General features: G+C 50.3%; 10 protein-coding genes across 10 annotated transcripts; 7 read left to right on the top strand and 3 right to left on the bottom strand.

The window, feature by feature from the left end:
- Positions 1–32: 32 nt before the first annotated feature.
- Positions 33–897, top strand: K460DRAFT_362764 (uncharacterized protein). The gene has a single exon (XM_040932699.1). It carries the CDS (start codon positions 58–60, stop codon positions 754–756), a length of 699 nt encoding a protein of 232 aa, XP_040794555.1. The 5' UTR covers positions 33–57; the 3' UTR covers positions 757–897.
- A 982-nt stretch (positions 898–1,879) lies between these two features.
- On the top strand, positions 1,880–2,886 carry K460DRAFT_325469 (NAD(P)-binding protein). Its single transcript, XM_040930591.1, has 4 exons — positions 1,880–1,958; positions 2,015–2,171; positions 2,252–2,556; positions 2,612–2,886. The coding sequence occupies exons 1-4, from the start codon at positions 1,887–1,889 to the stop codon at positions 2,777–2,779; spliced, it is 702 nt and encodes a 233-aa protein (XP_040794554.1). The 5' UTR covers positions 1,880–1,886; the 3' UTR covers positions 2,780–2,886.
- K460DRAFT_299632 (MFS general substrate transporter) lies at positions 2,882–4,747 on the bottom strand. Its single transcript, XM_040929806.1, has 3 exons — positions 4,529–4,747; positions 3,604–4,473; positions 2,882–3,555 (listed from the first exon to the last, which is right to left on the bottom strand). Exons 2-3 carry the CDS (start codon positions 4,438–4,440, stop codon positions 3,013–3,015), a joined length of 1,380 nt encoding a protein of 459 aa, XP_040794553.1. The 5' UTR covers positions 4,441–4,473; positions 4,529–4,747; the 3' UTR covers positions 2,882–3,012.
- A 1,001-nt stretch (positions 4,748–5,748) lies between these two features.
- On the top strand, positions 5,749–7,193 carry K460DRAFT_413473 (TauD-domain-containing protein; the record flags this gene model as incomplete). The annotated part of the gene is made up of 3 exons (XM_040937611.1): positions 5,749–5,951; positions 6,002–6,564; positions 6,615–7,193. The coding sequence occupies 3 exons, from the start codon at positions 5,749–5,751 to the stop codon at positions 7,013–7,015; spliced, it is 1,167 nt and encodes a 388-aa protein (XP_040794552.1). The 3' UTR covers positions 7,016–7,193.
- A 357-nt stretch (positions 7,194–7,550) lies between these two features.
- Positions 7,551–10,014, bottom strand: K460DRAFT_351845 (uncharacterized protein; the record flags this gene model as incomplete). Its single annotated transcript, XM_040931594.1, has 2 exons — positions 7,551–9,293; positions 9,346–10,014. 2 exons carry the CDS (start codon positions 10,012–10,014, stop codon positions 7,551–7,553), a joined length of 2,412 nt encoding a protein of 803 aa, XP_040794551.1.
- Positions 10,015–10,861: 847 nt separating this feature from the next.
- Positions 10,862–11,937, top strand: K460DRAFT_272851 (phosphoglycerate mutase-like protein; the record flags this gene model as incomplete). Its single annotated transcript, XM_040927834.1, has 2 exons — positions 10,862–10,929; positions 10,980–11,937. The coding sequence occupies 2 exons, from the start codon at positions 10,862–10,864 to the stop codon at positions 11,935–11,937; spliced, it is 1,026 nt and encodes a 341-aa protein (XP_040794550.1).
- Positions 11,938–12,966: 1,029 nt separating this feature from the next.
- K460DRAFT_44910 (uncharacterized protein) lies at positions 12,967–15,206 on the top strand. Its single transcript, XM_040938433.1, has 2 exons — positions 12,967–13,189; positions 13,239–15,206. The coding sequence occupies exons 1-2, from the start codon at positions 13,093–13,095 to the stop codon at positions 14,705–14,707; spliced, it is 1,566 nt and encodes a 521-aa protein (XP_040794549.1). The 5' UTR covers positions 12,967–13,092; the 3' UTR covers positions 14,708–15,206.
- Positions 15,207–15,705: 499 nt separating this feature from the next.
- Positions 15,706–21,622, top strand: K460DRAFT_383252 (glycoside hydrolase family 3 protein; the record flags this gene model as incomplete). Its single annotated transcript, XM_040935440.1, has 8 exons — positions 15,706–18,068; positions 18,691–18,885; positions 18,941–19,991; positions 20,041–20,716; positions 20,764–20,991; positions 21,041–21,187; positions 21,239–21,385; positions 21,462–21,622. The coding sequence occupies 8 exons, from the start codon at positions 15,706–15,708 to the stop codon at positions 21,620–21,622; spliced, it is 4,968 nt and encodes a 1,655-aa protein (XP_040794548.1).
- A 1,382-nt stretch (positions 21,623–23,004) lies between these two features.
- Positions 23,005–24,995, top strand: K460DRAFT_299618 (FAD dependent oxidoreductase). Its single transcript, XM_040929805.1, has 2 exons — positions 23,005–24,376; positions 24,428–24,995. The coding sequence occupies exons 1-2, from the start codon at positions 23,328–23,330 to the stop codon at positions 24,696–24,698; spliced, it is 1,320 nt and encodes a 439-aa protein (XP_040794547.1). The 5' UTR covers positions 23,005–23,327; the 3' UTR covers positions 24,699–24,995.
- Positions 24,996–25,565: 570 nt separating this feature from the next.
- On the bottom strand, positions 25,566–26,377 carry K460DRAFT_273412 (carbohydrate esterase family 5 protein; the record flags this gene model as incomplete). Its single annotated transcript, XM_040927874.1, has 3 exons — positions 25,566–25,745; positions 25,819–25,971; positions 26,024–26,377. The coding sequence occupies 3 exons, from the start codon at positions 26,375–26,377 to the stop codon at positions 25,566–25,568; spliced, it is 687 nt and encodes a 228-aa protein (XP_040794546.1).
- Positions 26,378–27,448: the final 1,071 nt, after the last annotated feature.

The following is a 27,448-nucleotide window of genomic DNA, read 5'->3' as shown; positions in this document are numbered from 1 at the left end:
GGCTCGGTTGTCTGGGCCATCTGGCCACCTACGGATCACAATCTCAATGCCCTCCAGATGGCGTACGAAAGCTTCAGCGAGGATTTCGACAAAGCCAAGCTAGATGTTACTCACGAACTCGAGGGCGGCATCATCTTCGTGCAAAATGAAGGGGAGTGCCTGTGCATCCCGCCCTTCTGCCCGATGATGAGCTTCGCCACAAAGACGTCTGTGCTCGGCACTTACTCCACTATCACATATGACAATTACATCTCGATGCTACGAAAACTTCCCTTGCTCAAAGCGTGGTTCACAACCGAGCTTGCCGGCGAGCGAAAGCAGAGCGAATTCAATTGCGCCATGCTCAAAGCGCTAGATCTGATGCTAAACGGCGAAATCGACCCCGAGGCTGGAGAATTCGATGACACGTATAAGCTCAGCTTCACTGAGAATGGACTGCTGCGCACTCTATTGTGCACCTGGGACGAAGTAAAAGATGACGTCGTGGCATTGATCGGTCCGATGGATGCCAAGGTCATGAAGGATATCTGGAGTGCATTTCTCATTGAATCGAAGGGTAGGGAGTGCAAGATCTGTGGCAAGACCATTCGGAATAAGCAGAAGTTGATGCGCAAGCACTTCGTGGACAATCATTGGCCGAAGCAGAAGGTCACGGAACGTATTGATTCTATGGAGGTCCTCGAAGGTGATGAAGGTGAGGGTCATGAAGCTCCTCTGGAGTCAGTAGAGGTGATGGAAGACATACTTTGCGAGTAGACTGGTGATGAGGTGGGTTTCGGCTTCTAGGCCAATGCAGCGCTACTGACTAGTTCACAGACGGGCGAGCTGATAGAACCTTGAGGGGTTCTAGAGCGTGGAATTAAGCATGACATGTAATTCGAAAATTCAACAGATTTGACCTTAAGACCTTTCAGACTTTTCTTTGTCGTATTTGAACTATTAGTACTGAGAGTGTGACGATCATCTCAAGGGAGTCTCCCTTGATCGACTCTGCCTCCATCTAACCTTCGAGCCAATCGTGCATCCAACTGATCCTTCCAAATCCCGCGACAGCCTCCGAGTTCGCTGCCTCACAATAACGAGTCGCTCTGAGATGCACGCAAACTGTCGAAATCATGAATGTCGACGGTCAGGTTCACGAAGCGGCGTGCAATCCGGTCGTCCTTGCAACCACCCAGAAGAACAATGCCGAGGTTTTTCCAACGTAATATAGCTTCGAATCGGCCGCGAATACCAGGAGGCCACACTAGAATATATTAGGAGCAGATGCTTCATTGTCATAAACGAAAAGGCCGCCAAATTCCTCTACGTTTGGCTTTCTGGTAGTTGTTTGTTGACCACGCAATTTTTCGGTAGAAAGTCTGAAAACGATGAGCAGAGCTCATTCAACTATGAAAACTATCTTACCTGGTCGCATGGGTTATATTGCGCAATTCTCGGGGCAATCGGAGTAGAGGACATGCGCTTTCCATGGTGGATGGATGGTATAGTAAATGCAATCGCAGTTTGGCTTTGTAGTAATTGAGTAGTCGATAGTGTGACTGTGTATTTGGCGTAGAAGTTGTCGAGCGCCCGATGGATATGCAGACTATGAGACTAACCAGAACAAGTAAGGGCGTATCGGGTCCCTCCCTAGCCATTTGTTCCCAATTCGTTCTATTATTAAAAAAATCGGTAGTTTGAACAGATATCGCGAATTCCATCCCATCGTACGTCGGGCGTAGTTGGATTTGTCAACATCAAATAAGGCGGTCGATACCGTTGGTTCGGAGGACACGGATAGACGTCACTTGCGAGCTAGCGATTACTAAACTACCAACGCGCTCCAGTACTTCTTGTCACCAAAGTCCCAATCATTCGTAAAATCACGAAAGAAGCCACACAATATGCCGACAGCAGTCATTACGGGCGCCAACAGCGGGATCGGCAATGCGCTTGCCCAAATCCTGGTAAATGAGGTATGAACAACCTCGATGCTTCGCTGTCACCAAGTCCTGTACTCAATCATGCGCAGGGCTACAAAGTCATAGCAGCCGACATCGAAATCGGTGACCCAATCAAGAAGTTAGGATGCGAAAGCATCAAGCTTGACATCGCGTCACCTGAAGATATCCAAAGCTTCAAGCAACAAGTGGGCAATCAGCGGATCGATATGCTTCTGAATGTCGCAGGTACATTGCCTAAATCTCTTTATCTCGAGCTGTTAGGTCGTTGTATCACACACGCACCATGTGCTAAAACTCACCTGTAGGCATAGCGTCGCCTCCCGAAAGCGACACGCTAGAAACCGTCGACATAACCAACTTCACCAAGACTTTCGCAGTAAACACATTCGGCCCACTCCTTCTGACTCAGGCTCTGCTCCCCAACATCATCCTCTCGCCTCAACCTCGGATTGCCGTAATATCCTCGCGCGTCGGCAGCATGGGTGACAATTCGTCGGGCGGCGCGTACTCGTATCGAGCCTCTAAAGCTGCGGTGAACAGCTTATTCAAGAGCATGGCCGTGGATTTGAAAGAGGAAAAGGTACCAGTGCTTTTGCTGCACCCGGGGATTGTGAGTTTACGTTATCGAAGGATTTGCACGTGCGATCTATACTGACCGTATCTAGGTGAAGACAAATATCTTCAAGACCTGGAAGAAAGGTGTTGGTCAGGAGGTTCAGGGTGCAGTCGAGCCGGAGGTCGCGGCTAGTGAGCTTTGGGGGGTGTTCATGGGGAAAGGCCTAGAGAGCACGGGCATGTTTTATCATCGGAATGGAGAGGAACTGCCTTGGTAGATGATGAGCTTGCGTGTAGATGCAGTGGCTGATATTTCTAAACCAATGTTTCACACATGCATAGGATATCGTGTTGAAGTGGTATCATTACACTTATTCTCCGTCCCGTAATAGTCTAATCTTGAATGGATCTATATGCGTTTCAACTAGTTTCAGATCTGTATAAAAGAGAAAGCCCCAGGACATACTAAGTAGAAAGGATAATCTAAAAAGCGAGTGGCGTCCGCAATACTTTAGTGTGCAAAGCGGAAGTCAAGCCGCTTATTACCCTTATCCTGCGTAGTCTCCAGATACGTCTCTTTCTCGTCGTTACTCATGCTGTTCCACAGACCTTCTCTCTTCTTGTTCACCGAAACATAGTAAAGTTTTGCCCCAATAAACAGTGCGAAGTTATAAGCACATATCGCAATGAGAATCTTGTTGCCTCGTCTATATAGCGGCTTGTCGTCATTTCTGTAGATGTTTTGACTGATGATACTGCTCGCCTGGACGCACATGTTGTATAGTGCAGAAGCAACAGTACGCGTGCGCACGGCGCCCGCATTGCGCGATGTGATGGCAACGAGGATGGCGTGGATGTAAGGATGCCCAACAAGGAGCGTAGAGAGAACCCAGCGGGCCCAGGGTGAGGCGTGGGTGGGGAGTAATTCGACCGCGATGAGGAGGGGGAGGGCCCAAACTTGTGAGAGTAGACCGACGAGAAAGCGCTCGTTGAGCTTCTCGGAAACCCAGGTCCAGAAGAGGAGTTGGACGATGAAAAGAACGTATGCGGGGATCTGTGCGTGTTAGCATATGGTCCATATGGAGGTATAAGAGGAGCTTACTGTAAGCAGATTGGTGTCGAAAGTGGTGAAGCCTAGCGATTTGAGCTGGAGTGTGAGGTAGGAGGCTATGGGCGAGTTCGGGATCGTCCACGACAAGCCAATCAAATAGATCGGCCACATGTGGTAATCCTTGAGACACTCCCACAGCATGGAGAGACTCAGACCCTGGCGGTTATGCATATCTCCCTTCGATGGATCATCTCTGAGAATGCGGTTCACCATGATCTTTTCCTCTCTTTCATTGAACCAGCCATCCTTCCCTCGAAAGATGTTCCATTTACTGTGGGCAGCTGTCTGCGTCGGACTGGGTGGTAAGTAGAACCATGCCGTAATACCAATGAGGCCCGTCAACATCCCCTCGAGAGCAAAGAGCCAGCGCCAGCCTTCCATGCCATTGTGGCCACGAAGGCGCAAAAGGCCAAACGCGAAGAATGCTGAGATGATTTGGGTTGACTGATAGGATACCCAGAACCAACTCAGTCGTGCTGGTAGTTCCCAACCGGTGTAGAAATAGCTCAGATAGAGGATGTTGTCGGGGATGAAGCCGCCCTCGATTAATCCCAAAAGTGCACGGCATGCGTAGAAAGAATTACGGCCGCTCATGAAAGCCTGCATGCTAGCGACTAAACTCCAGGACACCATCTGGATGGGAATCCAGTTATCAGGGCCGAGCTTCTTGCTGATAAGCTGCGATGGTAGTTCGGCGGCCAGAAAGCTGACGAAGAAGATAGTTTGGCCATAGTTGTAGTCGTTGGTATTGAGCTTAAGATCGCCCAGCATGTTATCGCTCAAAGCCTGCGAGATGTTTCCGCGATCAAGTTGTAAGGCGAAGAACATCAAGCAGACGAAGGTACAGATGCGCTTATCGATCTATCTCATGTTTGTTAGAAATGCTTTCAGAACCACACGACTCGGTACTTCATACCTTGCGTACGACTCGCTTCTCTTCCTCCGGCTCCCACTCAAAATCCGGATCGTACCGATGAAGTCCCTCATAACTGTCAACAGGCCTGTAATGATCCTTCCCGACACCTCGTGTAGCAAACGTAAGCCCTTTTTGGCCTCGTCCCTTGAAACCAGACTTGTTGACTTCAGTATCGCTGTTACTAGCACTGCTGCCAGCAACATCGAACTCGGATTTGCCAATGGTAGACGGGTAGCCAGTAGGGTTGGCAGCTGTGGGATTAGTGCTTGACATGCTGCGCCACTGGTTCAAGAGCGGCTCTTGGTCGTCTTGGGACGGTCTTGGTGGGCGATCCGCCATCTCTATTTAAGGCAGCCGTGAGCCCCTGGAGTTCTCCTTAATCAGAGTTCTCAGTGTGTAGAAAAATCTTTAAAGGAGTACGTCACATTACTACTGTCGCATGTCGCAATGGTGGTTACCAAATCCCCATAACAGCGCCGCGGTGCCACCGTTTTTCGGTGCACGCGAGGGTATCGTGGGAGAATATGTTAATATTGTCACAAATAATGCAAACTTACCGGGGCTTCACGAGCACGCAAAATAAAGGTGGGATGATGCGTCGCGGAGCACGAGGACGCGTCCTGAATGCCTGAGGCTGATTCGTTACAAGCGAACTTGATGAGGAATTGCGTGATTGGCCAGGAAGTTAACGACATCAACGTGGAACATTGCCCCCATCATTGCCGCATGCGACGGCTCGGGCTTTACTCTGACGCAAGTTTGGCGGCGTATTGATAATAGCGGAGCACAGCGTGTGCGTCGGGTGCTGTTATGCGGTTACCTTGGATGTCGTAGGCCTTCAAGACCCATACCCCATCTGGTGGCCAAGCCGCGATAAGAACGCATGAAGCAATTACATGCAGGTCTGATGCCATCTGATCTGGTCCTGATTGAACCGGATATACCACGGTACTTGCCTTCGCTGGGGTTTCCACGGGAGGGGTAGCATCGCGAGGCTATCACCAGTGGTCGCAAACATCGCTACCAAACCCGGAGAGCGGGGTCTCTTTGCACGTTGTAGGCCTGCTGCTAAACCCGCGAGTATGACGTCCGCCGATCATCGGATGATAGAATGTGCTAGATGGATATAAGAAGCGTGTCTGGGGTCGATGGGATGGCGTTGAATGCTCGTTATTGATACGCGACAAAGGAAAACCATCGTACACCACAAGAACCTCATAATGGCCCCCGCTCTAGTAGATATAGCTCCAGCTGTACAGCTGCCCGAAGTCAAGTACTCGGGTGTTGGTCAGTACAAGGACGCGGCGTTCGGTGGCCCTAAGGTCTTTAAGAAAGAACTCGAATTGAGAGGCACCGAGAAGCATGCTCCTACAAAATATCCGAACTATCTGCCAACATGGGACAATGAGAAGGAGACTGGAGTGTAAGTACGCTCAGGCTCTCGGGACATACTCGGACTGATTGTTGCCTCAGATACCCTCCACTTGAGCCCTTCGAGCATGTCGAGCATGGCAAAAACGCAGATCCATCTTTCCCCAACCTTTTGAAAGACGCTGAAGTTGCCGACTTGACCGCAAACATCGGTGCTGAAGTCCACGGTGTTCAGCTCAGCCAACTAACGGATGCCGGCAAAGACGAGCTCGCACTCTTCGTCGCCCAGAAGAAAGTCGTAGCATTCCGTGACCAAGACTTCGCAGATCTTCATATCAAGGATGCTCTCAACATTGGTGGCTACTTCGGTCGCCACCATATGCACCCCACATCTGGAGCCCCAGAAGGCTATCCTGAAGTCCACCTTGTGCACCGCGGGACAGACGACACATCCGTTCGCGACTTCTTCGAAGAGCGCACCAACTCGGTTACCTGGCACTCAGATGTAACGTACGAGAAGCAACCACCGGGGACCACATTTCTGTATCTTTTGGACGGTCCGGCTTCGGGGGGTGACACACTCTTTGTCAACCAGGCAGCGGCGTACAGGAGACTGAGTCCGGAGTTTAGGAAGAGACTGCACGGGTTGAAGGTTGTGCACTCTGGTACGCATCTACTTTCCAATACTCTGAAGCTCTACTAACAGGAATTTCAGGTGTCGAACAAGCAGAAGGCTCCCGAGCCCGAGGCGGCATCGTCCGCCGCGAGCCAGTGACCTCGATCCACCCACTCGTTCGCACACACCCTGCAACTGGCGAGAAGGCAATTTTCGTGAACCCCCAATTCAGCCGTCGCATCGTTGGTTACAAAAAGGAGGAAAGCGATTTCCTGCTCAACTTCCTATATGATCACATTGCCAAGGGCCAGGACTTTCAAGCGCGCCTGAAATGGGCGCCAAAGACTGTTGTAGTGTGGGACAACCGGGTTACTGCGCATTCAGCGCTTTTGGACTGGGATGACGGTGCGCGAAGGCATTTGGCGAGGATTACCCCACAGGCCGAGGCGCCCTATGAGACCGAATTTGAGGAGACCAAGGCTGCGGGTTTCGAATATTGAACGTTAGGCTAGCAATATGGTATCAGCAAGCAAAATTGCATAATTCAATTCCCAGCTTTCCATGCCATAATCGAGTGAAGGAAAAAAATCCACAAACTGTATGGGTCAAGTATCGATACAGGTTATGTTGCGCGGCAAAGAAAAACTCGTACAGGAGAGACGGATAGGAGGGATGTCAAGATGTAGAGTGAGAAGGAGTGACGGCGGATGGGTAGAAGTGGGGGTAAGCTGAGCTTTGCCTGTTTAGTCAGCCCCACCGCTAGTCTCTAACGGTCATCTGGAAGTCATTAGCTGGAAGACTTTATGTTGTGTTAACTTTGAAATGAGAAAAATGTAAATTTGTGTAATAAGCGCACCATATCCAAAACGCATCCAAAGCTCATTACCTCCATGTCGACTTGAAAGAAGTGTGCAGTCGATGTAAGAAACTACTTGACACTGCGCAATCGCTTTCATTTCACTCCGTTCCAATCTCCACTTGCTTGCCATGATAGTGACATGCTAATGTCGTGTCCACCTCAATTCCAATCCCTTCTCACTGTCCGGCAGCCATCGCATTCTCTATGTTCCTCATCAATAACCCATCTTTGATCAAGAATCCCACGTCTGCCCTCGCGGCCGCCGGAACATCATCGTCTTCGGTCTGCTTCGGCTCATTCTCCATCGCTGTCGCCATCGCATCACAATTGCTTCCAAATTCCTCGGTGAACCTAACCGCACAACCCTCGCAGAGATTAAGGCCACAGCCGTCCATTAATTCCTCTTCTGCGCCTAACGTAAACAAGAGAGACGGCTGTGCGTTACAGCATCTGTATGAAGCAGTGCTGAAACACATGGAACACCAGCGTTGAAGCTGGAATCTCATCTCAGGAGTATGGGTCGGGGTGACCATAAGGTCTTCGGCGGCGACATCGAAATCCAATGCTTCCTGTGCTTCGTACATCTTCTCAAGTTGGTGGCCTTCGCAAAGAGTGATTTGGGCGCGGCCCATAGTACACTCCCAACATAGGTTTGTTGGGCCATTCTCCTCGCGATGTCCGGCTCCAAGCTCTGAGTAACCCAGTCCGTTGTCCCATTTGATGACGTGGACTGTCTTCTCAAAGTGTCCGACCATTCCAAAGAGAGGCATCTCACAGAAATTGCACTCTGCGGCTGTGGCTGATTCGCTACTGAATTGGATCGGATGCGCAAAGGAAGTTTGGATTTTGACGAGCACTCCTTTATGTCCCTCGGCATCCTCCATCTCCATTTCTGGGGTGACCTCACGAGAGATGACGTCGTTGTCTCTCATTTCCATATCTGCGAGGTCTTCGGCGGTGAAATAATCGGAACCAGGGATTGCTACCTCCGGAGCATCACCCTCTGTAGGACCTAATACTTTTCCCTTCCCCTTCCTAGCCATTGTCTTCATTCCATCGGGTTGCTTCGGCAGATCGAAAAATGTGCAGCCAATGTTGTGTTTTTTGCAGTACTTGCACGGCGGCATATCGGTCTTCTTCTTGAGACTACACCTCTTCTTTTCTTGCCGACATACTGTACACTGCACATACTGTCTATCCCTGCCACCAATGATTTCATAAATATTGATCCTATCAGTCTTGTACCCGTCGGGTGGCAGCGCTTCACAGATGAATTCGCTCTCAGCGCAGTGGTCGCAGACAGCTTGGTCGGGATCATCTCCGAAAGAGCAGAATTCCTGCCCGTCTTCAACGCATTGCTTACAGTGGCCTTTGATGGTGGTAGGGATAATGGGCTCGCATTCGCAGTCGTCTTCTAAGCACTCGTCGCAGGGGTATGTGCCACCTCCGGTCATAGAGCAATCTTGTTTGTGCTTGCGACAATGCCTGCAGCCGCGTGCTGCAGGATAGCCGGTCAGATCGTCTACATCGCCCTGAGGATCCTCAACAGGTATCTGTGTCTGTCGACTAGGTGTGTTCCGGCGGTAAAAGTTACGATACTCTTGAGCTTCGCGCTCGTAATCAGAGTCCGCTTCAGACCAGCCGTCAGGCCAATTTTCCTCATCGTTAGTACAGTTGCGCACGTTGCCGAAGGCTTTGAAGTGGAGCTTGACGATGAGCTTCATGACGTGTTCCTTGACTTCTCGTGTTTTCCCCTTTTGCTTCTTTTGCTGTGCGGCAGCTTTGGCAGCCTTTGCTTTATTCATCTTCAGTATTTTCTGCTTGGCTTCTTCGGAGGGGTCAAAGTTTCCGGATTTGTCAGTGTCGACGTAGGTGAAGGTTTTCTTTCGCTCGATGTTCGTGCGAAGTCCGTATACTGGCTGAAAAGGTAAGCAAGGTAAGAAGATGATCTACTATATGTATATCACTAACCTTATCATCAGGAGGGATGATGATGCTCTCCTCAGATGGAGCTGGGGAAGCTCTGGGAGTCGTGCCGCCTCTGTCGGACGACCCAAGACCAAAGCCAAGATTGAACGGGCGCTCTGAAGGGCAACGTTCTTTATCTTTTTGTTCGAGGCTAAGGCTAGACATGCGATAACGAATACCTTGTCCGGGTGGCTTAGGATCATTGGCATCATCGCCTTGGTCCATAATGTATTCCTCAAATGTTCTTTCTTCATTCTCATCAATCGGGCCGCCGAATAGAGACTGGCGCGGCCTCTTCGTGCTTGGACTGGGCTCATCATCAAAAAAACCTCCCGATCGTCTTGGGGACTTCTTGCTCTTCGGCAGCGACTCTCCAGATTGGTGGCCCGTTCCAGTGCGGTCGAATGCCTCCCCAGCGTCCTCATCATCGGAGAATCCTTTTTCGAAGGTGCTGTAATTCATGGCCTGAGTGCTGTTATTTTGGTCATGTAGATCGAGGTTATTGCTGGTTTCAGTAGTATCGGACATCTGCTGTTGGTGATCGTTCTCTGTAGAGTCATGGTAATGCTCATCGTTGTTTCCGCCGTCCACTATATCGGTCCCATAAGGAAGGGTGAAATCGAACTCGTATGCGGCATCGTTCGGCATAGTGTCGTCCCTGGCTTCGGCCATCGTATGGGGTTGAGTAGAACCAAGACACACTTACTAGTAGTGAGGCGGAGAGTAAGTGAGGCGCAGAGGTCGAAGAAAAGCGATGAGGCTTTCAGGTGGTTCCTCTACTGATCAGTGCCCTACCGGTGGCCATAAGTAGAGCGGTGAGAGGTCGGGATCCTGTGGCGTCGGCAGCGAAAGAAGAGTGAGTGACATTCGTAGTAGGTGTTTTATAGTGAACTAAGTGAGATTCGTAAGAAAAACGCGGGGTCAGCTAGTGATTGAAGTCGAGAGACGTTCTGTCATGGTCATACTCATCCTACAGCAGCAAAATTGCCAAAAGAAACGAGTCTCATGCTCTCTAGTAATGATAATACGTCAGTCTCAATATGTATGAATCTGGACGTATCCTTTAATTCGATTGGTTTTGAATATGTGACAGTGCTATTGTTTTAGGATTGTACGTTCGTAAAACTTCATGCGTGGTCTTAGAGAATTGGGACTACCCCCTTCGAACCAAGTGGCATTGCATTGTGCACAGCGTCACCGTTGGTAAAGCGTTCGCTGTCCGGAAGAGTGGGTGGCTCATGTGGGTGTGTTGGCTGTAGAAAGTAAAGTGGCTTAAAAATCTAGTATTATGGACCATTTCACGATGCATTTTTAGGAAGAATCATGCTTCTTTAAGATTGGTGTGCCTCTTTGAAGGAGGTGTCGCTAAAGTGGTCGAAGGTCGGCAAACGTTAGTCATCCGCAACGCTAACACGGACCCATACCACAACAATCGCATACCTATCTTCGACCTCACTCAATCTTCCCATCACTCCCTCATGAAGCTCGACAACGCTTCAGCCCGCCTTTTGCGGGCACCATGGCGCGTTCGATGAGGTTGTTTCTGGTCCGCCATGGAGAAACAGTCGATAACGTAGCCCAGCTCTAGTAAGAAGCCTCACCAAAGATAAGCTATTTCTCGGTACTAACATCTACAGTGCTGGCAGTAGAGACTCAGAGCTCACCAATCATGGCTACCAACAGGCCACGCGCCTAGGCACTCACTTCCGAGGTGTCGGACTCTCGTTCACGCACATCTTCTCGTCGCATCTTCAGCGAGCTGCAAAAACGGCCGGCAAGATACGCGAAGCGCAATTGACACGGACCAACGCTGAAGGTCTGCAACAAGCAGTTCCGGATGTCATCCAGCTGTCATTACTCATGGAGCAGGATTTCGGGTCGATGGAAGGGAAGAAATGGTACGACCGCTCACCGGAGGTGCAGCTGTCTGGCAAGGAGCATCATCGGCAGGAGAACAAGGACACGGCTGGGTTTGTGGATGTGGAGTCGAAAGATGCCATGGCACAACGCGCCGACACCTTCCTCGATGAGCATCTTCTGCTACTGTTGGAAGATTCTGCGGAGGCGACGGATTTAGTGGTTGCCATAGTCTCCCACGGCATCTTCCTTTCCAGCCTATGGAAGCGCATACTCTTACGTCTTCCTCCAAAGAGTGTTGTGCTTTGCCCAGAGCTCCAAGCGACTGCCCGCCCATCACTAGAGCATCTGGGTGGGTGGTCGAATACTGGCTATCTGGAATTGTGCATGACCAAGACTCTGCTTCCGGACTCAACTCCTGCATATTTGCCCTCGTCGCCCGCTGAGACGCCGGCGACGGCTGAGCACGTTGGCAAGGTCGAGCTTCTACCGGCTGCTACAGGCGACGTTGCTACCGACCAGCAATTAGCGGTAGAGGCACCACCCCTCCCGGCCGGCTTAGGAATAATGTCCCCTACACCACGCATCGCTAAAGGTTGGACAGCGAAGATCTTGAATATTAATGGTAAAGATCATCTCAAGGGGCTCAAACGTACAGGCGGTGGTGTTGGAAGCTCCCGACACGATGCCTCGCAGAAGAGCATCGAGACCTTTTTCAAGCGACGCAAGGTTGAATGAATCCAATCTAGACCTTCGACACATGCGAGACCCACGACAGACGGTGCATTGTGAGTCATTACGCTCTTTATTTGCCTACTCCCTTACATGCAATGATGATAAAACAATTATTCACAGACCTGTTCTGAATTTCGTGTGGACTGACATTGTACCAACTGCTGTCTGATCTTGCATACACCCTCATCTTTACCGACCACTTCATTGTTCGAGCCTCGGCTGACGAGAATATAGCAAGTGTCGTATAGACAACGGATGTTGAGAAGGGTCTTGTCGGAAACGTTGGTTAGCTACTAGACGTTCGTCAATACATCCATGATGCTGCCGCACCAGGTGCCACGTAACCAGTGATCTTTCCCACAATGACTAACCTATCTAGGGAGCACCCTCACGACAGGCTTTCCTTTACCTTAGGTAGCTAAGATTGCAATTTGACGTAGCACAAAGTAGAGGCAAAACGTTCGAGCTATACACCTGGCAAGCGAAGTCGTCACAGTATGATCTGTCATTTTCCGCTCGTTGCGTCTGGTGGTGCATCTCTAGTACCGTCTTGCGCAGCCCTCAAACGAACCGGTGAAGATTGCGAGGATCCGCATGCAAGTAGGCAGCTCCAGACTGGACTACAGGCCCTTTAATGGTACACAAGTAACAAGCCATGATGCAGGTACTAAACGTCGGCGTGGTGTGACAATGTTTGCTCGCTTTGACATTGGGAAGTTTGGTTTCGAAGTCGGCCCGTGCACTACCCGCCATCGCCGTCACACAACTCACCGCATCTTGACAGCATCTAGACGTCCAAACGTGCATCAAAATCGATAAATCGGCAAGTTTCAGATTTGATCCGCCGGAGCCATGCATGCACCATGCATTCGCCGCGCTACGTCGACGTTGTTGTGCGACAAACATGTTTTTTAACGAGGAGGCTGGTCAACCAACCACCAAATCCTTGTCAACCACCCCTGATGTCAATCCCCAGCATTCCTACATAAGACCACGAGGCTGTTCGACGACTGGAATGCTTCCATTTCCATCGCAGATCTCGTCAATTCTTCCACTTTGGTTGTTGAGCATTCCATCTGACAGGTATCGATCTAATCGCGGTCGTCCAATCAGAGCCCAGCATTTTTGTTCACCGGATTTCCCCTTTCGGTTTCCATCATGAGGACTTCGCCAGTTCTAGCGTTGGTTGTGCTTTCAACTGGTGTTTTTGGCCGTGTTGTGCCGTCGAGCCCTACAGATGCGGATAGTACTAGTGGTAAGTGCTGACGATGTGCTAAATGTTCTCAAGTGCTAACATTCTTCAGGCAACCTCCATCCACTATGGAGGGAAGGCCCATATAACCAGTCGTTGAGATATGAGCCGTATGGATCAAACACACCGATTTCGTCACCGACATTACCGCCGTCGCCAGAGGAGCCCTGTGAAAGCGAAACGAGCACATCGACCCCGACACCAACACCAACAACGGAGCCGTGTGAGACGATCAGTAGCGTTTCCTATCCTTCCGCGCCATCATCGCCGAGTAATTACACCGCCCCGGCCTTACCGTCCTCGGCTGTCGGAGGTGCAAGTTCGAGCTCCTCAACTCAACACTATTCGCCGCTTCCACCAACATCAACTTCGGGTTACGCATCAGCTCCATTACCGACGTTCATCTACTCACCTCTACCGAGCTCGTCGTCTGCAGCATTCTCTTCAGTATTGACGCCAGAATACCCAGGAACACCAATAGTGGGACCATCGGGAGTAATTATATTTCCACCACCTGTGCCAACATCGACCCTTGTCCCAGCGGTATCTTCAGAGGCCGGCATATATCCGTCATCAGTGAGCTCTTCACTCCAGGTATATCCACCACCACTTCCAGTATCGACATCCGGATTCTCGTCTATACCTTCGCAACCTTCTGCCTCGGCCAGTACGATCGCATCGCCAGTCTCAAGCTCTTCTACGGTGCAGTCTATTCCTGCTCAGCAAAGCTCATCAAACTCCTCACCACCGGTTCCAACTTCCTACGGACTCCCTAGTTCATTGTCACCGCTTCCGAGCAGTGTTGTTGTTCCAGTTCCTCCGCCTGCAAGCTCGGCTATCACCTCGATCTCTACGTCATCTGTTGCGGTGTCAAGCGTCGTCCCCACTTCGTCACCTCCCTCCACTAGCGCAGTTACTCTTCCGGCGTCCTCATTCTTATCTTCGGTACCGCCTTTTCAGACTGCGTCGCTATCGACTGCATTGACTAGCGCTGTAACTCCACCAGCATCTTCAGTCGTGTCCACGATACCACCGGCTCAGACTCCGTTAGCATCAACTGCATTGACTACCTCAACTACCTCGACTGGCGTTGTTACATCACCAGCATCCTCAGCTGTGTCCATAGTGTCGCCGAGTCAGACTGCTACGACCTCGGCTGTTCTTCCATCGCAGCCCACTAGCTCTGGTGTCGTACCCTCAACTTCGCAAGCAACGCCGTCAACACCGACCACAACCGCTATCCAATCCAGCTCGATCTCTGTCCAAGTGTCCAGCACCCTACCTTCCGTCATCTCAGCATCACAAGCATCAACGTCCGAAGTATCCAGCGTCCACGTTGACAACACCTCTTTGCGAAGTACCCTCAGCACTTCTGCAGCGTCAAGCTCAACCGCGACTCCACGAGGTACTGGTATACCACCTGCGCCTAGTGCTGGTGCCGCTTCAAGTGGACTGGCTGGGAGGGGCAAGGAGAGGGTGTGGTGGGTTTCTTTCTTTATTCCTTTGCTCTTGATGTTATAAGATGGGAGAGCACGATATATAATGGCTTCTTTTACGATCCTTGTACGGTTATGAATTATCACGGCACTAATTTAATGTCTGGCGCCCCGGCGAAGAACAGGTCGATATACCTATGTGGGCATGATTTATTTGGACGGCGTTATGATACCGCATGATTAGCATTTTAGATATCAGGCGTAGGAAATACGTTTCCAACTCGAGTACCGTTATATAGCCTTGGGCCTCGCACAGCTGCACAGGATCATCTTTCTAGAGTATATATTACGTCGTGGAAATAGCAAATAATACATATATGAACAAAGTCGGGCGGCAACATTGCGCCAGTTCGTTTCTGTGCGGTCCCGAGGTTCTACTGTGATTTTAGCCGCGTTGCGCCGCTAGACGACATCTTCGCGGAACTGAAGACCTAGTTTCCGCAAGGGCAAAGAAGTTGACAGGCAAACGGGGCAAACGGAGCAAGTTTCCTGAAGATCTGGGGTCGAGCTGCGGAGAACGTTGGACTCGGGAGGGATGAAGGGCGGGGGGATCCCGGCTCGGCTAGCGCAGCCTCAAGTTCTTCCGTCAATTAAAGCTCACATTGCAAGATTCTCTCATCACCATCCCGACCCATCTTCATCGAAAGCAGAAAGTTTTTGAACACCTTCTTGTAGCATATAGAGTGATCAATTAAATGACAACTCCGATAGCATTGTTTCTCGTGAGGCTGCTCCTTGGTCAAGTTGAAACTAAAATGAGGACTTCTTCACTGACATCCAGATGCCGCGATCGACCTTTACGACTGTCGATTATGACGTTGATCCTTCATCTTCCAATGGTCTGGGTACCTTAATTAACAAAGTGCGTCGTCGGTGGACAATTATCCGCAGGTAGGCGGTTCCAGAATCCGGGTACACATGGACGAATGCCTGTCACCTCATGTAGCTGCTATAAGAGACATGCCAATCACCTGGAATGTGGGCATCCACCCCCAGGTGCTTTCATTTGCGTAAATCGTGAAGATGAGATATCTTTCGTTCGAAGCGGCGATCCTCTTTGCAGGATGCTTACTACCACGCTCCAGCGATGCGTATGACCTCGTCCGCAGGCGGGAAGCAGCAAATGCGACATACAAAAACCCTTCCGCATCAGTCGATGCCAGGGTCGCGGACCTCCTCTCACGCATGACCATTGAGGAAAAGACATCTCAGCTCATTCAAGGCGACCTGGTGAACTGGATCAACATCACCACAAATGCCTTCAACAGCTCAGGTCTGGCATGGAATTTCAAGGTTCGCGCAGGCCAGTTCTATGTCGGACACGCAATTCCACCAGACTGGCTCATCAGCGGTATCAAGACTGGTCAGGATTACCTTTTGCATAACACAACGCTAGGCATTCCCGCCTTGACCCAGACTGAGGGTATCCATGGACTGCTGGTTGGAAACGCGACAATCTTCAACAGCCCTATCGCGCATGCTTGTTCGTGGAATCCAGATCTCATTCACGACATGGCCGTTATCATCGGAAAAGAATCCCAGAGCCTCGGCATCAATCAGGTGTTCGCTCCGGTAGTCGACTTGGCACGTGAGCTGCGCTACGGAAGAGTGGAAGAGACATACGGTGAAGATCACTTTCTAGCTGGAGAGATGGGGTATCAGTATGTCAAAGGAGTGCAAAGCGTGAATGTTAGTGCTACCGTGAAGCACTTCGCCGGTTTCAGTGCACCGGAGCAAGGCATCAACACCGGTCCGGTCCATGGCGGAGAACGTGAACTGCGCACAACATGGCTGCCGTCTTTCAAACGTGCCATCATCGACGCTGGTGCTTGGAGCATCATGGGCGCGTACCACTCCTTCGACGGAATCCCCTCGATTGCCGATGATCATCTACAAGAGACTATCTTGCGCAAAGAGTGGGGCTATGAATACTGGATCACCTCAGATGCTGGCGCCACAGATCGCTTGTGCTGCAATTTTAAACTTTGCCAGTGCAAGACAGCTGATAAACCTATCGACAAAGAGGCAGTGACTCTGATGACACTTCCTAACGGTAACGATGTGGAAATGGGTGGCGGTTCATACAATTATGAGTTGATTCCTCAGCTGGTCGAAGAAGGAAAGCTGGATTTGGAAGTCGTCAACAGAGCTGTTGCACGTCAGCTTCGTGCCAAGTTCCAGATGGGCCTTTTCGAGAACCCTTACCAAGGTCTGTCGCCGAACGAAACGAATACCATCATGCATGCTGAAGAGCATGTGGAGCTCGCCCGAAAGATCGAAGCCGAATCCGTCGTTCTTCTCGAGAACAAGAACAGCACTTTGCCACTACCGAAGTCTGCCAAAGTTGCTGTTATTGGTCCCATGGGCAATATCACGAACCTAGGCGACTACGTCGTGTACCGCTCTCAATACAACCCTTCAAATGTTACACCTCTTCAAGGGATTCAGAATGTATCGACGGGGACTGTCACTTATGCACAAGGTTGCGAACGCTGGTCGAACGACCAGTCCGGCTTTCCGGAAGCCATTGCTGCTGCCCAAGCAGCAGATGTCGCAGTCGTCGTAGTTGGCACATGGTCACGTGACCAGGGCGAGCTCTGGCGGGGCCTGAACGCCACGACAGGCGAGCACGTTGATGTCGCATCGCTGAACTTAGTCGGTGCTATGGGTCCACTCGTGCAAGCCATCATCGAGACAGGCAAACCTACCGTCGTTGTATACTCTTCTGGCAAGCCAATAACCGAGCCTTGGATCTCCGAAAAGGCCGCAGCACTCGTCCAACAATTCTACCCCGGCGAGCAGGGTGGAAGTGCATTGGCTGACATCTTGTTCGGCAATGTAAACCCCTCCGGGAAGTTGTCAGTGTCTTTCCCATACGATGTCGGTACGTTGCCGATATACTACGACTACCTGAACTCTGGACGATATACCGACCCTGGCGCGATCTTGCCAAACGGAACGCTGCAGTTCGGACACCAGTACGTACTCAACACACCTCAGCCGCTATACGAGTTTGGCTACGGGCTCTCATACGCCAACTTCACGTACTCGAACGTCACTTTGTCCAAGACTGAAGTGAGCGCAAACGAGGTCATCACCGCAACAGTGAGCGTCACAAACAAATCTCCGGTAGATGGTAAGGAAGTAATCCAGGCTTACGTTCAGGATGTGTTGGCTAGTGTAGTTGTGCCCAATATCGAGCTGAAAGGGTTCAAGAAGGTACTGGTGAAGGCTGGTGAAACGGTTGATGTGAGCATCGAGCTGGATGTTGGGAAGTGGGGACTGTGGAATAGAAAATTTCAGTATGTGGTTGAGAAGGGAGATTTTGTGGTGCATCTTGGTAGCTCTTCCAAGGATTTGAGGGCGAATGGTACGGTGACGGTCGTGTGAAGTACGGCACATACGGAAGAGAGTGGGGTTGTTCCGGTCGGCGAAGCTCACGGACCGTACAGTACCGCCAGGTATCGAGACCACGATCAATCCCTGTAGCGCAATAATGATACGCTACATCTTGAACAAAATGTACGTAGCTTGAACAATAGATACAAAATATGGGTCTAATTTTTGACAGAACTGGAGTTCGCCTAATTAGTGTATGTGTCAACCTTGCAAGTGATGACATCTAGACCTACGAACAGGTGCCTGCCAACCGCACTTCATTGTGTTGCCTTCTGATACCTCAATATCTGTCTGGTGACGTGAATAGCAATGAGTTCCTACACTGAGTCGAAGCGCTTGTACAAGCCAGTTTTCCCGCAAAAGGCAGAATGCCAGTATGTTCAGTTACGCGCCCGCTGTCGGCCCTGCTGTGCCGCAATGCCTAGTTTCACTCTTGGCACCTCGATTTGTGGCGTAGTTCATGGATAGCTCCCGGCATCTCCGCCTTGGACTTAAGCTGCTCATCGGACCTGAGTACCATAAATAGTGGTCCTGCCCCTTACATCCCCACCTCCGCTTAAGACCTCAACTTTGAGTAGCAGCGAAGTCAATCAGCAACATGGCAAGTAGCCCGTTGAACCAACCTCCCAACCCTGACGAAGATCTCGACTACCCCGAGGATGACGGGCTGTTCGACGAAATATACCTGAGTGACGATGACCTGGCTGGCATTTCTCACAGTAAGAAGACTCATCTAGCTGTTAACCCCAAATACGCACAAACCTGGACTCGGGAACATGGCTTCCGAGAGCTCGTGCAGAACTGGTGAGCTTTCCCGGCATACTGAGATATACATACGCCTATTAATGCATACACCTAGGAGAGACGGTATTCTACGGACAAACAGCTTGACGATCGATCTGTTTCGAGACAACCTAAAAGTCTCCCGCGATGCAGGTCTTGTGCTAGTCTTGAGCTTCCATCCGCAAAACACAAACGACTCATCTAAGCTGCTAGGTTTCATTCGCTTCAAATACGACAGGAATTCTCTGGAGGGTGTATTGACGATGAGTAATTTCAAGGCTCGCCTCCAACGATGGCACTTGTCGTTCGGCGGCTCATCTAAGGATAAAGACAGCTCGCAGAGTGGCCAGCATGGAGAAGGCATGAAGATGGCTGTCTTGACATTCCGCAGGCATCCTCACTGTCATAATGTGCGCATTGAAGCTTCTAGCTTTAAATGGAGCTTCAACTTCGATAAAGAGCGACGGCTGATTTGCAACATGAGACGCATTGACAGGGACATAATTAACGAAGAAAAAAGAGCTGCTGCTAGGCAGCCACGGACTGTAGAGGGGCATATCTGGGAGGATGTCACTGTCATTTTGGGCGAGATCAAGCAATGTCGAAGCGAAGATGGCGTGCAAGAAAAGGGTAGGAAGATTCATCTCCACGACTTCGACCAGTGGCTCAAAGTCTTGCTTGATTTCAGCAATCCCGACTCCGTCCGCACAAGTGCCGGTGATCTTATCCTTGATCAAGCGTATGCAAACAAGTTGTATCTTCGGGGCCTGCATCTTCCCTCAAGCAATGCGGCAGGGAAAAACTACCGCTACGGCTACAACTTCTCGAATGGGTATACCGACCGCGATCGGCGGGCGGTTGGGACAGGGGGTGAAGCCTTTCATGAGTCCGCTCTTGTCAATAAAATCTGGGCCACTGTACTTCGGACGAAGAAAACAGAGTATATCGACGTCTACACCAAAATGGTCTTGTATGAACTCGAGAACGTTGCCGACGTCAGACTTGTTGTCAGAGGGAGGTGGATTGATGGAGATATTGTTCGCATGATGTGGGAGCATATGAACACAATCAACACCAATGATCAGGGTCAATCAGCATTTTACCATGCCCCTGATTTAAGCAAAGACGTAAATATGAGCCAGTTTCTCAAAATTCGCATACTGACTACTTTCACAGGGCGTCAAAATTATCACAACAATCCTCAATCTGCATCCATACCCTGTTCCTGCAGAAATGTGGGAGATGCTTCGTGACTATAAACTTTGCCGAACACCCTACGAAGAGCAGGAGCACCGCTTTACTGCCATGGAATTGGCCGATATCCCACGTACGCCATTCGCTACAAACCTACATTGGATGCTTGAATCGTGTCTGCTAGCTCACCCAAAAACTAAGAGCCTAACTCTAGCCTTTGTTCAAGAGCGAGGACTAGGTATTGATGTTGCACTATGTGCTTCGACCCTGAAAGTCAGCGATAGATACCTGTGCTTCAACACTTCGCACGCCTATGCACCTTGTGGTGAAATAGAACCGAGCGAAACGAGCCCTTTCGCCTGCGAACATATTGTCCTTCAGCTGTGGGATAATATCCTATCGCTACTCTCAGCCAATCCAGAGTCAGAAACCTCGGCGAAAGAAGAACATCAGCTCAAGAGTATGGTTGGAAAACGGTTGGCGCAGATGCCGAGAAATGTCAAGTGCAGACAGACATGCCGTCGAGGAGAGCTTTCAGTGTCCTGGGAATCCAACGAGGCTGTACGTCAAGCCAAGCAACCAGTGACTGTTGTTGCACATGTTGCTAGCTGCAACCGCTCCCGCTCACCTTTTATCATCGAGGACGAGCTTTCTGAAGGTAATCATTACCCCTGAAGCTATACGATATATTCTCACTACAAATAGAAGCAGGGTGTGGTTGTCCCCAGATGATGTCTTGCGTCCATAGTAGCGGAGTCACCTTCTCTGGTCTCTCCACTGATGAACAATATAGCGCCACATTGGCTAGGGCCCTGGAGGGTTCATTCTTCAGCTTACCGGCCGACTTGCAGACACCTGCATCTGAAAACACCGAAGTCATGGAAGTCGTCGAAGTTGACGACGACGATGAAGAACTAGACGCGTCCGGTCCAGGCAAGTTAGTCTTCGCCTATGGCTTTAATATAACACTAACATATTCCAGAGTTACATAGGGAGCCTATAGTTTCTCCAAGCCCGCGTAAGACAGTATTGGGGAGTGTTAATCGCCTGGCATCCATTCAGAGAGAACAGCTAGGTGTGCTTTTCGGTGCAATTCCCCGTACGCCTGCATTCTCTGCCCAGGGTTACGGTAAGGTTGCTCATATGTTTCATCAAAGACTCCTGCTGACACATTAAATAGTCCCTGGTGCGAAAATCGCACACGGGTCCCTTGACTGGGGCGGCAGCTTTCCTGGGAGTCACGACTTCTACCGTACCCGCGACAGATCGGATGAGGATATATTCATCCTAAAGCCCAAATCACAGCCTCTTAACGAGAATGGCAAACGTGTGTATGAGCACGGTGAGCCCCGTTCCGTTCGCTATATATCAGATTAGCTACGCTGTGAGGATGCAGATGGCAGTAACGAAGATGACGGGGCGTCGATCTTCCTTACCAGGACGCGATGACGCCTTGAGTGGGCATTTGGGCCCACTTCCTTATTGTAGTTCTTCTGAAATCGTTCCTGTCCCTAGGGAAGAGATCGCGGGAATGAAGCGGTGTGGGCTTGAAGGCTTCTTGTAGTTGAATGCCGGTTTCAGAGCTGGGGATTTTGAAAAGCGCCTAGGCCCTAGTTGAGCTATCGCTAGCTCTGTGAATGTACCTTGGTACGGAGATGTTTGATACTACTTTAAATCTTCTGTGAGGCCGTCAAACATGGTATCAAACCTCATCATCTTTCTCGCAATTGGTACTAACTCAGGTGGCTGCCTAATTCAGTACCATGGTAAGTGTGTCCGGACTCGCACACTGCACTCCTTTTATATTTTCTGGACGATCTCTCTCTTTCTTCCCTATTCCTTCCTCATCACTTCTAACAATATGAAGTTCAACGCCGGTTCTCAGGATAGAACCTCCTCTCTTCCACTCTTTACCAGTGGACTTCCGTCATCCAGCATACTCGTCTCCATCAACATCCGTACATTCGATTCTGATATAGTTACGACTCACGTCCGCTATACTCTAACCCCTCGCTTTAAGATGTGTATGGCACCTTGCCCTTATTCCTCTTACTTACAAGGCTAACATTCGACCTAGTCGGGCGTCAATTCAGAGAGCTGACTGATAAGCAACTCTGCGAAGCTATCAAGACAAAGATGGAAGACAGACTAGCCGACAGAATCTTCAATGCAACAGTATCACTGTCAAAGCCACGAATGAAGCGGTCCAGGCATTGAAGAAAAAGCCCCACCGAACAACTCCTCTACCGTTCCAAGTCTGCAAAGAACGATATCACTAAGCACACTTTCGCGGCACATGTGACCCGGATGCTGAGGTGCCTTTTCGAATGTGCGCCGGCGGCAAAGAACACGGGGCATACCTTTTTTGACGGCAAAAATTTACAAATCGATGCCGAATTTTTCGTAGAACCTGGAGGATTCTCCTGTGACCATGTATTCATTTGGGTTGTGGGATATCATTAGTTCCCAGCTCATAGCTTCCTAAATGCATTCTCGAGGTACGTTGGATAAAATGTTATTTCCTAGCTAATAGCTCCCTGGGTGCATCCTCGAGGTATGTTGGATGAAAGGTGGCTAAGGAGCATGGGCTTATTGCAAATGCCTCCATCAGTCAAGAGTGCACTGCCACAGATAGGACAGGTTGGCGTTGCTGCAAGGAAATTTAGCGGGAATGGGAATAGGGTCTATATCTGCACACGAGTACACACAGTTCTTCCTGAGTTTGCTTTAGCTACTTCTCTGTCTTCTCCAGGCTACCCTAATGATATTTTTTGATGAGAAGGCACATGTTATGTGATGCTATAGAGCAAATGTGATCTTTTGAAACATTAGTGCAATTCAATGAAGGTCACAAGAAGTGGGTTTTCGTGCTCTCGCTTAGAAGCGGCGACCAGACATCTCGGAACCGTCGGTGAGGGATGTGCGACACTTCAGAACGTCGATATCAGCAGATACGGACAGTGGATCGCACAATGCCATGTCCCATTGGAGCCATGGCAGCCGGCGGTGATGATAGAGGGCGTCGGGAAACGTCAAAGGGTCGGCCGTCGCAAAGCTTTGCTCGATAAGGAAACAACCTCCACGAATGCCCCGCGCCTAGTGCCCTTCGACCACCTACACTGAGGCCGAGAACGGCCCGCTCTGTCTACTAGCTATCGTAGATGATGGTTAGTATGGTATAAATACGTTGCGCGGTGGTTTGCGAGGGCATTGCTGCACGACACTTGTTTATTTGCTCTGCGACGATAAACCTTGGATCCTGAACGACAATGGCATCAACTAAGCCCTCATACCTCATCGTTGGCGCAGGCGTCTTCGGTGTCTCAACTGCCTACCATCTTATCAAAAAATACCCAGACCGGAAAGTCACAATTGTCGACCAGGATGCCTACGACGCTGATAGCCGAGTGGCCGCCTCGTGGGACTGGAACAAAGTCGTGCGCGCCGACTACGACGACATTATCTACTGCCAACTTGCCCTCGAAGCCCAGGATATATTCAAGGAGGATCCGCTCTGGCAGCCTTACTTCCACGAGTCGGGGATCTTCTGGGTCTGCCGTTCGGACTACGCACAGGACGTGATTGATAACTATAAAAAGTTGGGGCGCGCGGCAGATCTGCAATCGGTCCCCATTGAGGAGGCGAAGAAGTTGTTTGGCGGGTTGTTTGAGGACGCGAATTACGATGGCGCCAAGAGTGTGCTTGTTAACAAGACAAGCGGTTGGGCTGACGCTGGAGATGCACTAAGAGCTGTTACGAAGTGGTCACTTGAGAAGGGTGTAAAGTACGTGGCCGAGAAAGTCGACAGCCTAGACTTCGACAAGAGCGGGCAGTGCACAGGTGTCAAGACGGAGCAGGGTAATACTATCTCGGCTTCACATGTTATCTTATCCACCGGTGCATATACTTCAAAGCTGCTAGAGCAGGCTGCACAGAAGAGCGGGAACAACAATCTTCGCGCTGGATCAAGAATCGTAGCTGGTGGCATCACCACCGGTATGACTACACTCGACGAGGAGTCGTACAAGCGGTTCGAGAAGATGCCCGTTGGTGTTCAGGGCTACACTGCCGCATACGGGCCCTTCATCGGCAGCTTACCACCCACCAAAGATCGCGAGCTGAAGTGGTGGGGCGAGAAGATCTTCAAAAACACACACGAAGTACTTCCCGGTCGCTTTGTTTCTGCGCCACCGTCAGAACTGGACTACAATCAGTGGAATGTCCCCGGACCATTGAAGCAGGACATTGATCACGCGAACGATGTCTTCTACGGCAAGAACGGCGCCAACTGGAAGATGGAGAAGCATCGTATCTGCTGGTAAGTAATGTTTTACCCACGGAGCAATCTCGATACTAACGTTAATTTTAGGGATGCATTCACTACTTCCTCCGACTTCATCATTTCGCCGCATGCTGGTGCTAAAGGTCTCTACGTCGCTACCTGCGGCTCCTTCCACGGCTACAAGTTCTTCCCCGTGCTCGGCAAGTACGTCATCCAGATGCTGGAGGATGATCTCGCGCCTGAGCTGAAGGAAAAGTGGGCCTGGGATCGCGAGAGGCCGTCGCCAAGCCTGAACCCAGATTGGCCACGGTTCGAAATGTCAGATTTGCTGGATCAGTGGCCAAAGGCTAAGCTGTAGAGTCTATTATGATAATGGGATGAGTGGGTGTGCATATTGGCATGGCGTATTGAGGTGTTCGTTTCTATGGTATCATAGGTCTTGGAATTTCGCCTTCACTTTTAGCACATACTTGATAGGTTACAAACTCTTTCGAAGTCATTCGCACTACCGTAATGAAATAGACGAGGCTTATTGAACGAGGGAAGTTGTTTGCGAGCGTGAAGCGCAAAGACAGGCAGTCACACCGTGCAGCGCAATCACTCCATCAAGCACACTACCGCAGATATAGTCGCTAGCCTAGCATCCTCACTCCGCAAATCATTCCAGGCCCATCACAACCCTCACCATACTGTCACCCCCAACCCAACCATCTCTCGTAACCAACCAAACCCATTATCCCCCCAGAATTCGCACGGCCTATGTCCAAAAATGCCCAAACGATCGAACACTTCTTCCATGCTGCCTTCAACACGCTAGAAGCCTTCAAGTATGAATTCCTTGGACCCGAAGCCTCGAGGGCAGTAATCGCGGCTAGCAAAAGCGAGAGGTACAGACTACTTAACAGCAATGAGAAAGCACATTGTCTTCGGGTTACGAAGGAATTGAGAGATTATCTAGGAAAAATGGTGGGTTGGATGACGAGTATTGATGCGGATCTGTGATGGTGTGTAAGGAATACGAAGGGGAGTATGATAGACCGGGAGGAAGCTAGGGGTAGATTAGTGACAGGAAGGCGGTGGAGGATATCACAATGCGGATCCACTGATGGGGTAGCTGCATTTGCATGTACAAGGCTTTTTTCAATTGATAATATGTACAAAAACTGTTCCTGCACTTCATCAGAAAGTTGCATAAAGCTGCTCTCCTTTAATCTTAGAGCATCGTCTAAGCAGTGAGCTTGCTCTTGATGAAAGCCAGCGCCTGCGAGCCGTACTTGTTGACGTACTGCTGGTGCGCGTTGGCGTCGTTGCCAGTGCAGCAGTATGGGTCCGCAGCGTCGCAGTAAGACTGGATGATGCTTGGGTTGGCGGGCGAGCATGTGAAGCCGGCAGGACGGGCGGAGAACTATGTTGCTCGTTAATATCATGCATGAGGATTTGTGTAAAGATAATGAGGCGAATGCTAGGAGAGTACTTACACCCTGGGCCTTGCATGTGCCGACGTTGTAGGGAAGGCCGTTGCGGTTGTGTGGGTCGCCCATGAAGATAGCGGCCTTGACGGCAGCAAGCGCAGCGCCGGTGAGAGTAGCGCCTGCTCCACCGCAGAGGGCGTTGTCTATGATTTGACCACCCTAGGTCTCATTAGCAAATGCTATTCTTAGCTACATAATGTATTCGACCTACTTGAGAGTACCCAATGAGAACAATCTGAGTGGTCGGGCACTTCTGGTTGTAGGCTGTAACAGCCTTCACGACGGCAGCCGTGCCCTGAGAAGCCGAGTTTTCGTAGCTAACACCACCGCAGTTTGACTGTCCACCGCAAGCAGGATATACAATGGCCTCGGCTCCCGCTCCAGAGTATGCAGCCTTGACCTGGTTTACAAGACCAGCACCAGTCCCGAAACCATTGCTCTGGGGGAGGGTGGTTTCACGCGCACCAAAAATGTAAACTTTGGGACAGCTCTGCCGCTCAGTGAGTTCGACGGGGCCAGCGGCGACAAGGCCTGCGAAAAGGGCAGCTGCTGCGGTGACCTTCATTGCGAGATGTCGAATTGTCGAGGTGTGAGGTCGAATTGGATTTTCAGTGTGAAGATGGCGTCACGATTTGGTCTGGACAGCGAGTCGGTGCGATTATAAGGACGTTGATGCTTGGAGTCAAAGCGGCGCTTTAGGCAGAATAGAGACCGCTTGAAACAAATCCTATATTTATGTTGTGGGGGGAAATGCTGCATGACTTCTTTTGGCGAATATATAGTCCTTTCACCCGTTGTTGTAATTTACTAATAGCCCTGTGATGAAATGCAGACCGGGATATTTGCCGTGATCCATGCTTGTTTCATGCAGCATAAAGGTTGTGGCGGTCTGGGGTACATATATCATCCTGGTCTGCCCTAGATATACATTTCGAAGCGATCGAATCGCAAGGTTGAACATATATCGGCATCGGGTCATCGCTCCTCGGATTAATGATGGTGTCTTGGTCAGGTGTTTACCGGGTCGGCGCCGAACAGTGGCTAAAAGGAAGTTCTCGAGACCAGCCTGGGTTGCTAGTCCGGGATAAAAGGCTTAAACACATGGGCCGCCACGCTAGAACATCGTGCCTCGGAGTGGGAACTTTTGCCTTCTCGTCAAGGATGTGGTGACCGGGTTCTTGAAAAGGCCGAGGAAATTCTGAAGCAAACAACGAAGATACATTTCTGTTACAGATGGCGAACTATTCTCTAGGACCATTCCTAATCCAAGAGCATCTGATGATATTTTAAACATGTGAATGGGCGAGTTGGCGAAGCCTTAAATGTGCGACCCCGTTTCAACCCGTTTTTTCGATGAAACAATAGGTGGGGCCTCCTACGCTGTTCTGTTTCGACTAGCGACTAGCGACCTACCTGTCAAATTAGGACATTGTGATATGTGCGAAAGATATATAGAGCAAAGCAACAAAAGGGATTCTAAACATCGGGATTAGGCAGAGGTCGATAGAGATGATACCGTATTAGACGATGAATACGTCATCGATGCGATTGGCTGAGTCCACTAGCTCATCACTCGCCATCTAATAAACAACAACACGATTATCCACCTATCCTTCACGCAAAAAGTTGTTCTAAG

Source organism: Cucurbitaria berberidis, assembly GCF_010015615.1.
Source record: "Cucurbitaria berberidis CBS 394.84 unplaced genomic scaffold K460scaffold_1, whole genome shotgun sequence".
NCBI lineage: Eukaryota > Fungi > Ascomycota > Dothideomycetes > Pleosporales > Cucurbitariaceae > Cucurbitaria > Cucurbitaria berberidis.
The sequence above is the reverse complement of the archived record's forward strand: the minus strand, read 5'-3'. Positions and strand labels throughout refer to the sequence as shown.

What these genes read in the sequence shown, in the direction of transcription:
- K460DRAFT_325469 (XM_040930591.1), top strand. Translation starts at nt 1,887, where the DNA reads ATGCCGACAGCAGTCATTACGGGCGCCAACAGCGGGATCGGCAATGCG. An exon ending in CCCAAATCCTGGTAAATGAG is followed by an intron (nt 1,959 to 2,014) that starts GTATGAACAACC and finishes AATCATGCGCAG; the next exon opens with GGCTACAAAGTCATAGCAGC. An exon ending in TATGCTTCTGAATGTCGCAG is followed by an intron (nt 2,172 to 2,251) that starts GTACATTGCCTA and finishes ACTCACCTGTAG; the next exon opens with GCATAGCGTCGCCTCCCGAA.
- K460DRAFT_299618 (XM_040929805.1), top strand. Translation starts at nt 23,328, where the DNA reads ATGGCATCAACTAAGCCCTCATACCTCATCGTTGGCGCAGGCGTCTTC. An exon ending in GAGAAGCATCGTATCTGCTG is followed by an intron (nt 24,377 to 24,427) that starts GTAAGTAATGTT and finishes CGTTAATTTTAG; the next exon opens with GGATGCATTCACTACTTCCT.
- K460DRAFT_44910 (XM_040938433.1), top strand. Translation starts at nt 13,093, where the DNA reads ATGAGGACTTCGCCAGTTCTAGCGTTGGTTGTGCTTTCAACTGGTGTT. An exon ending in AGATGCGGATAGTACTAGTG is followed by an intron (nt 13,190 to 13,238) that starts GTAAGTGCTGAC and finishes AACATTCTTCAG; the next exon opens with GCAACCTCCATCCACTATGG.
- K460DRAFT_362764 (XM_040932699.1), top strand. Translation starts at nt 58, where the DNA reads ATGGCGTACGAAAGCTTCAGCGAGGATTTCGACAAAGCCAAGCTAGAT.
- K460DRAFT_299632 (XM_040929806.1), bottom strand. Translation starts at nt 4,440, where the DNA reads ATGTTCTTCGCCTTACAACTTGATCGCGGAAACATCTCGCAGGCTTTG. An exon ending in TCGACACCAATCTGCTTACA is followed by an intron (nt 3,556 to 3,603) that starts GTAAGCTCCTCT and finishes TAACACGCACAG; the next exon opens with ATCCCCGCATACGTTCTTTT.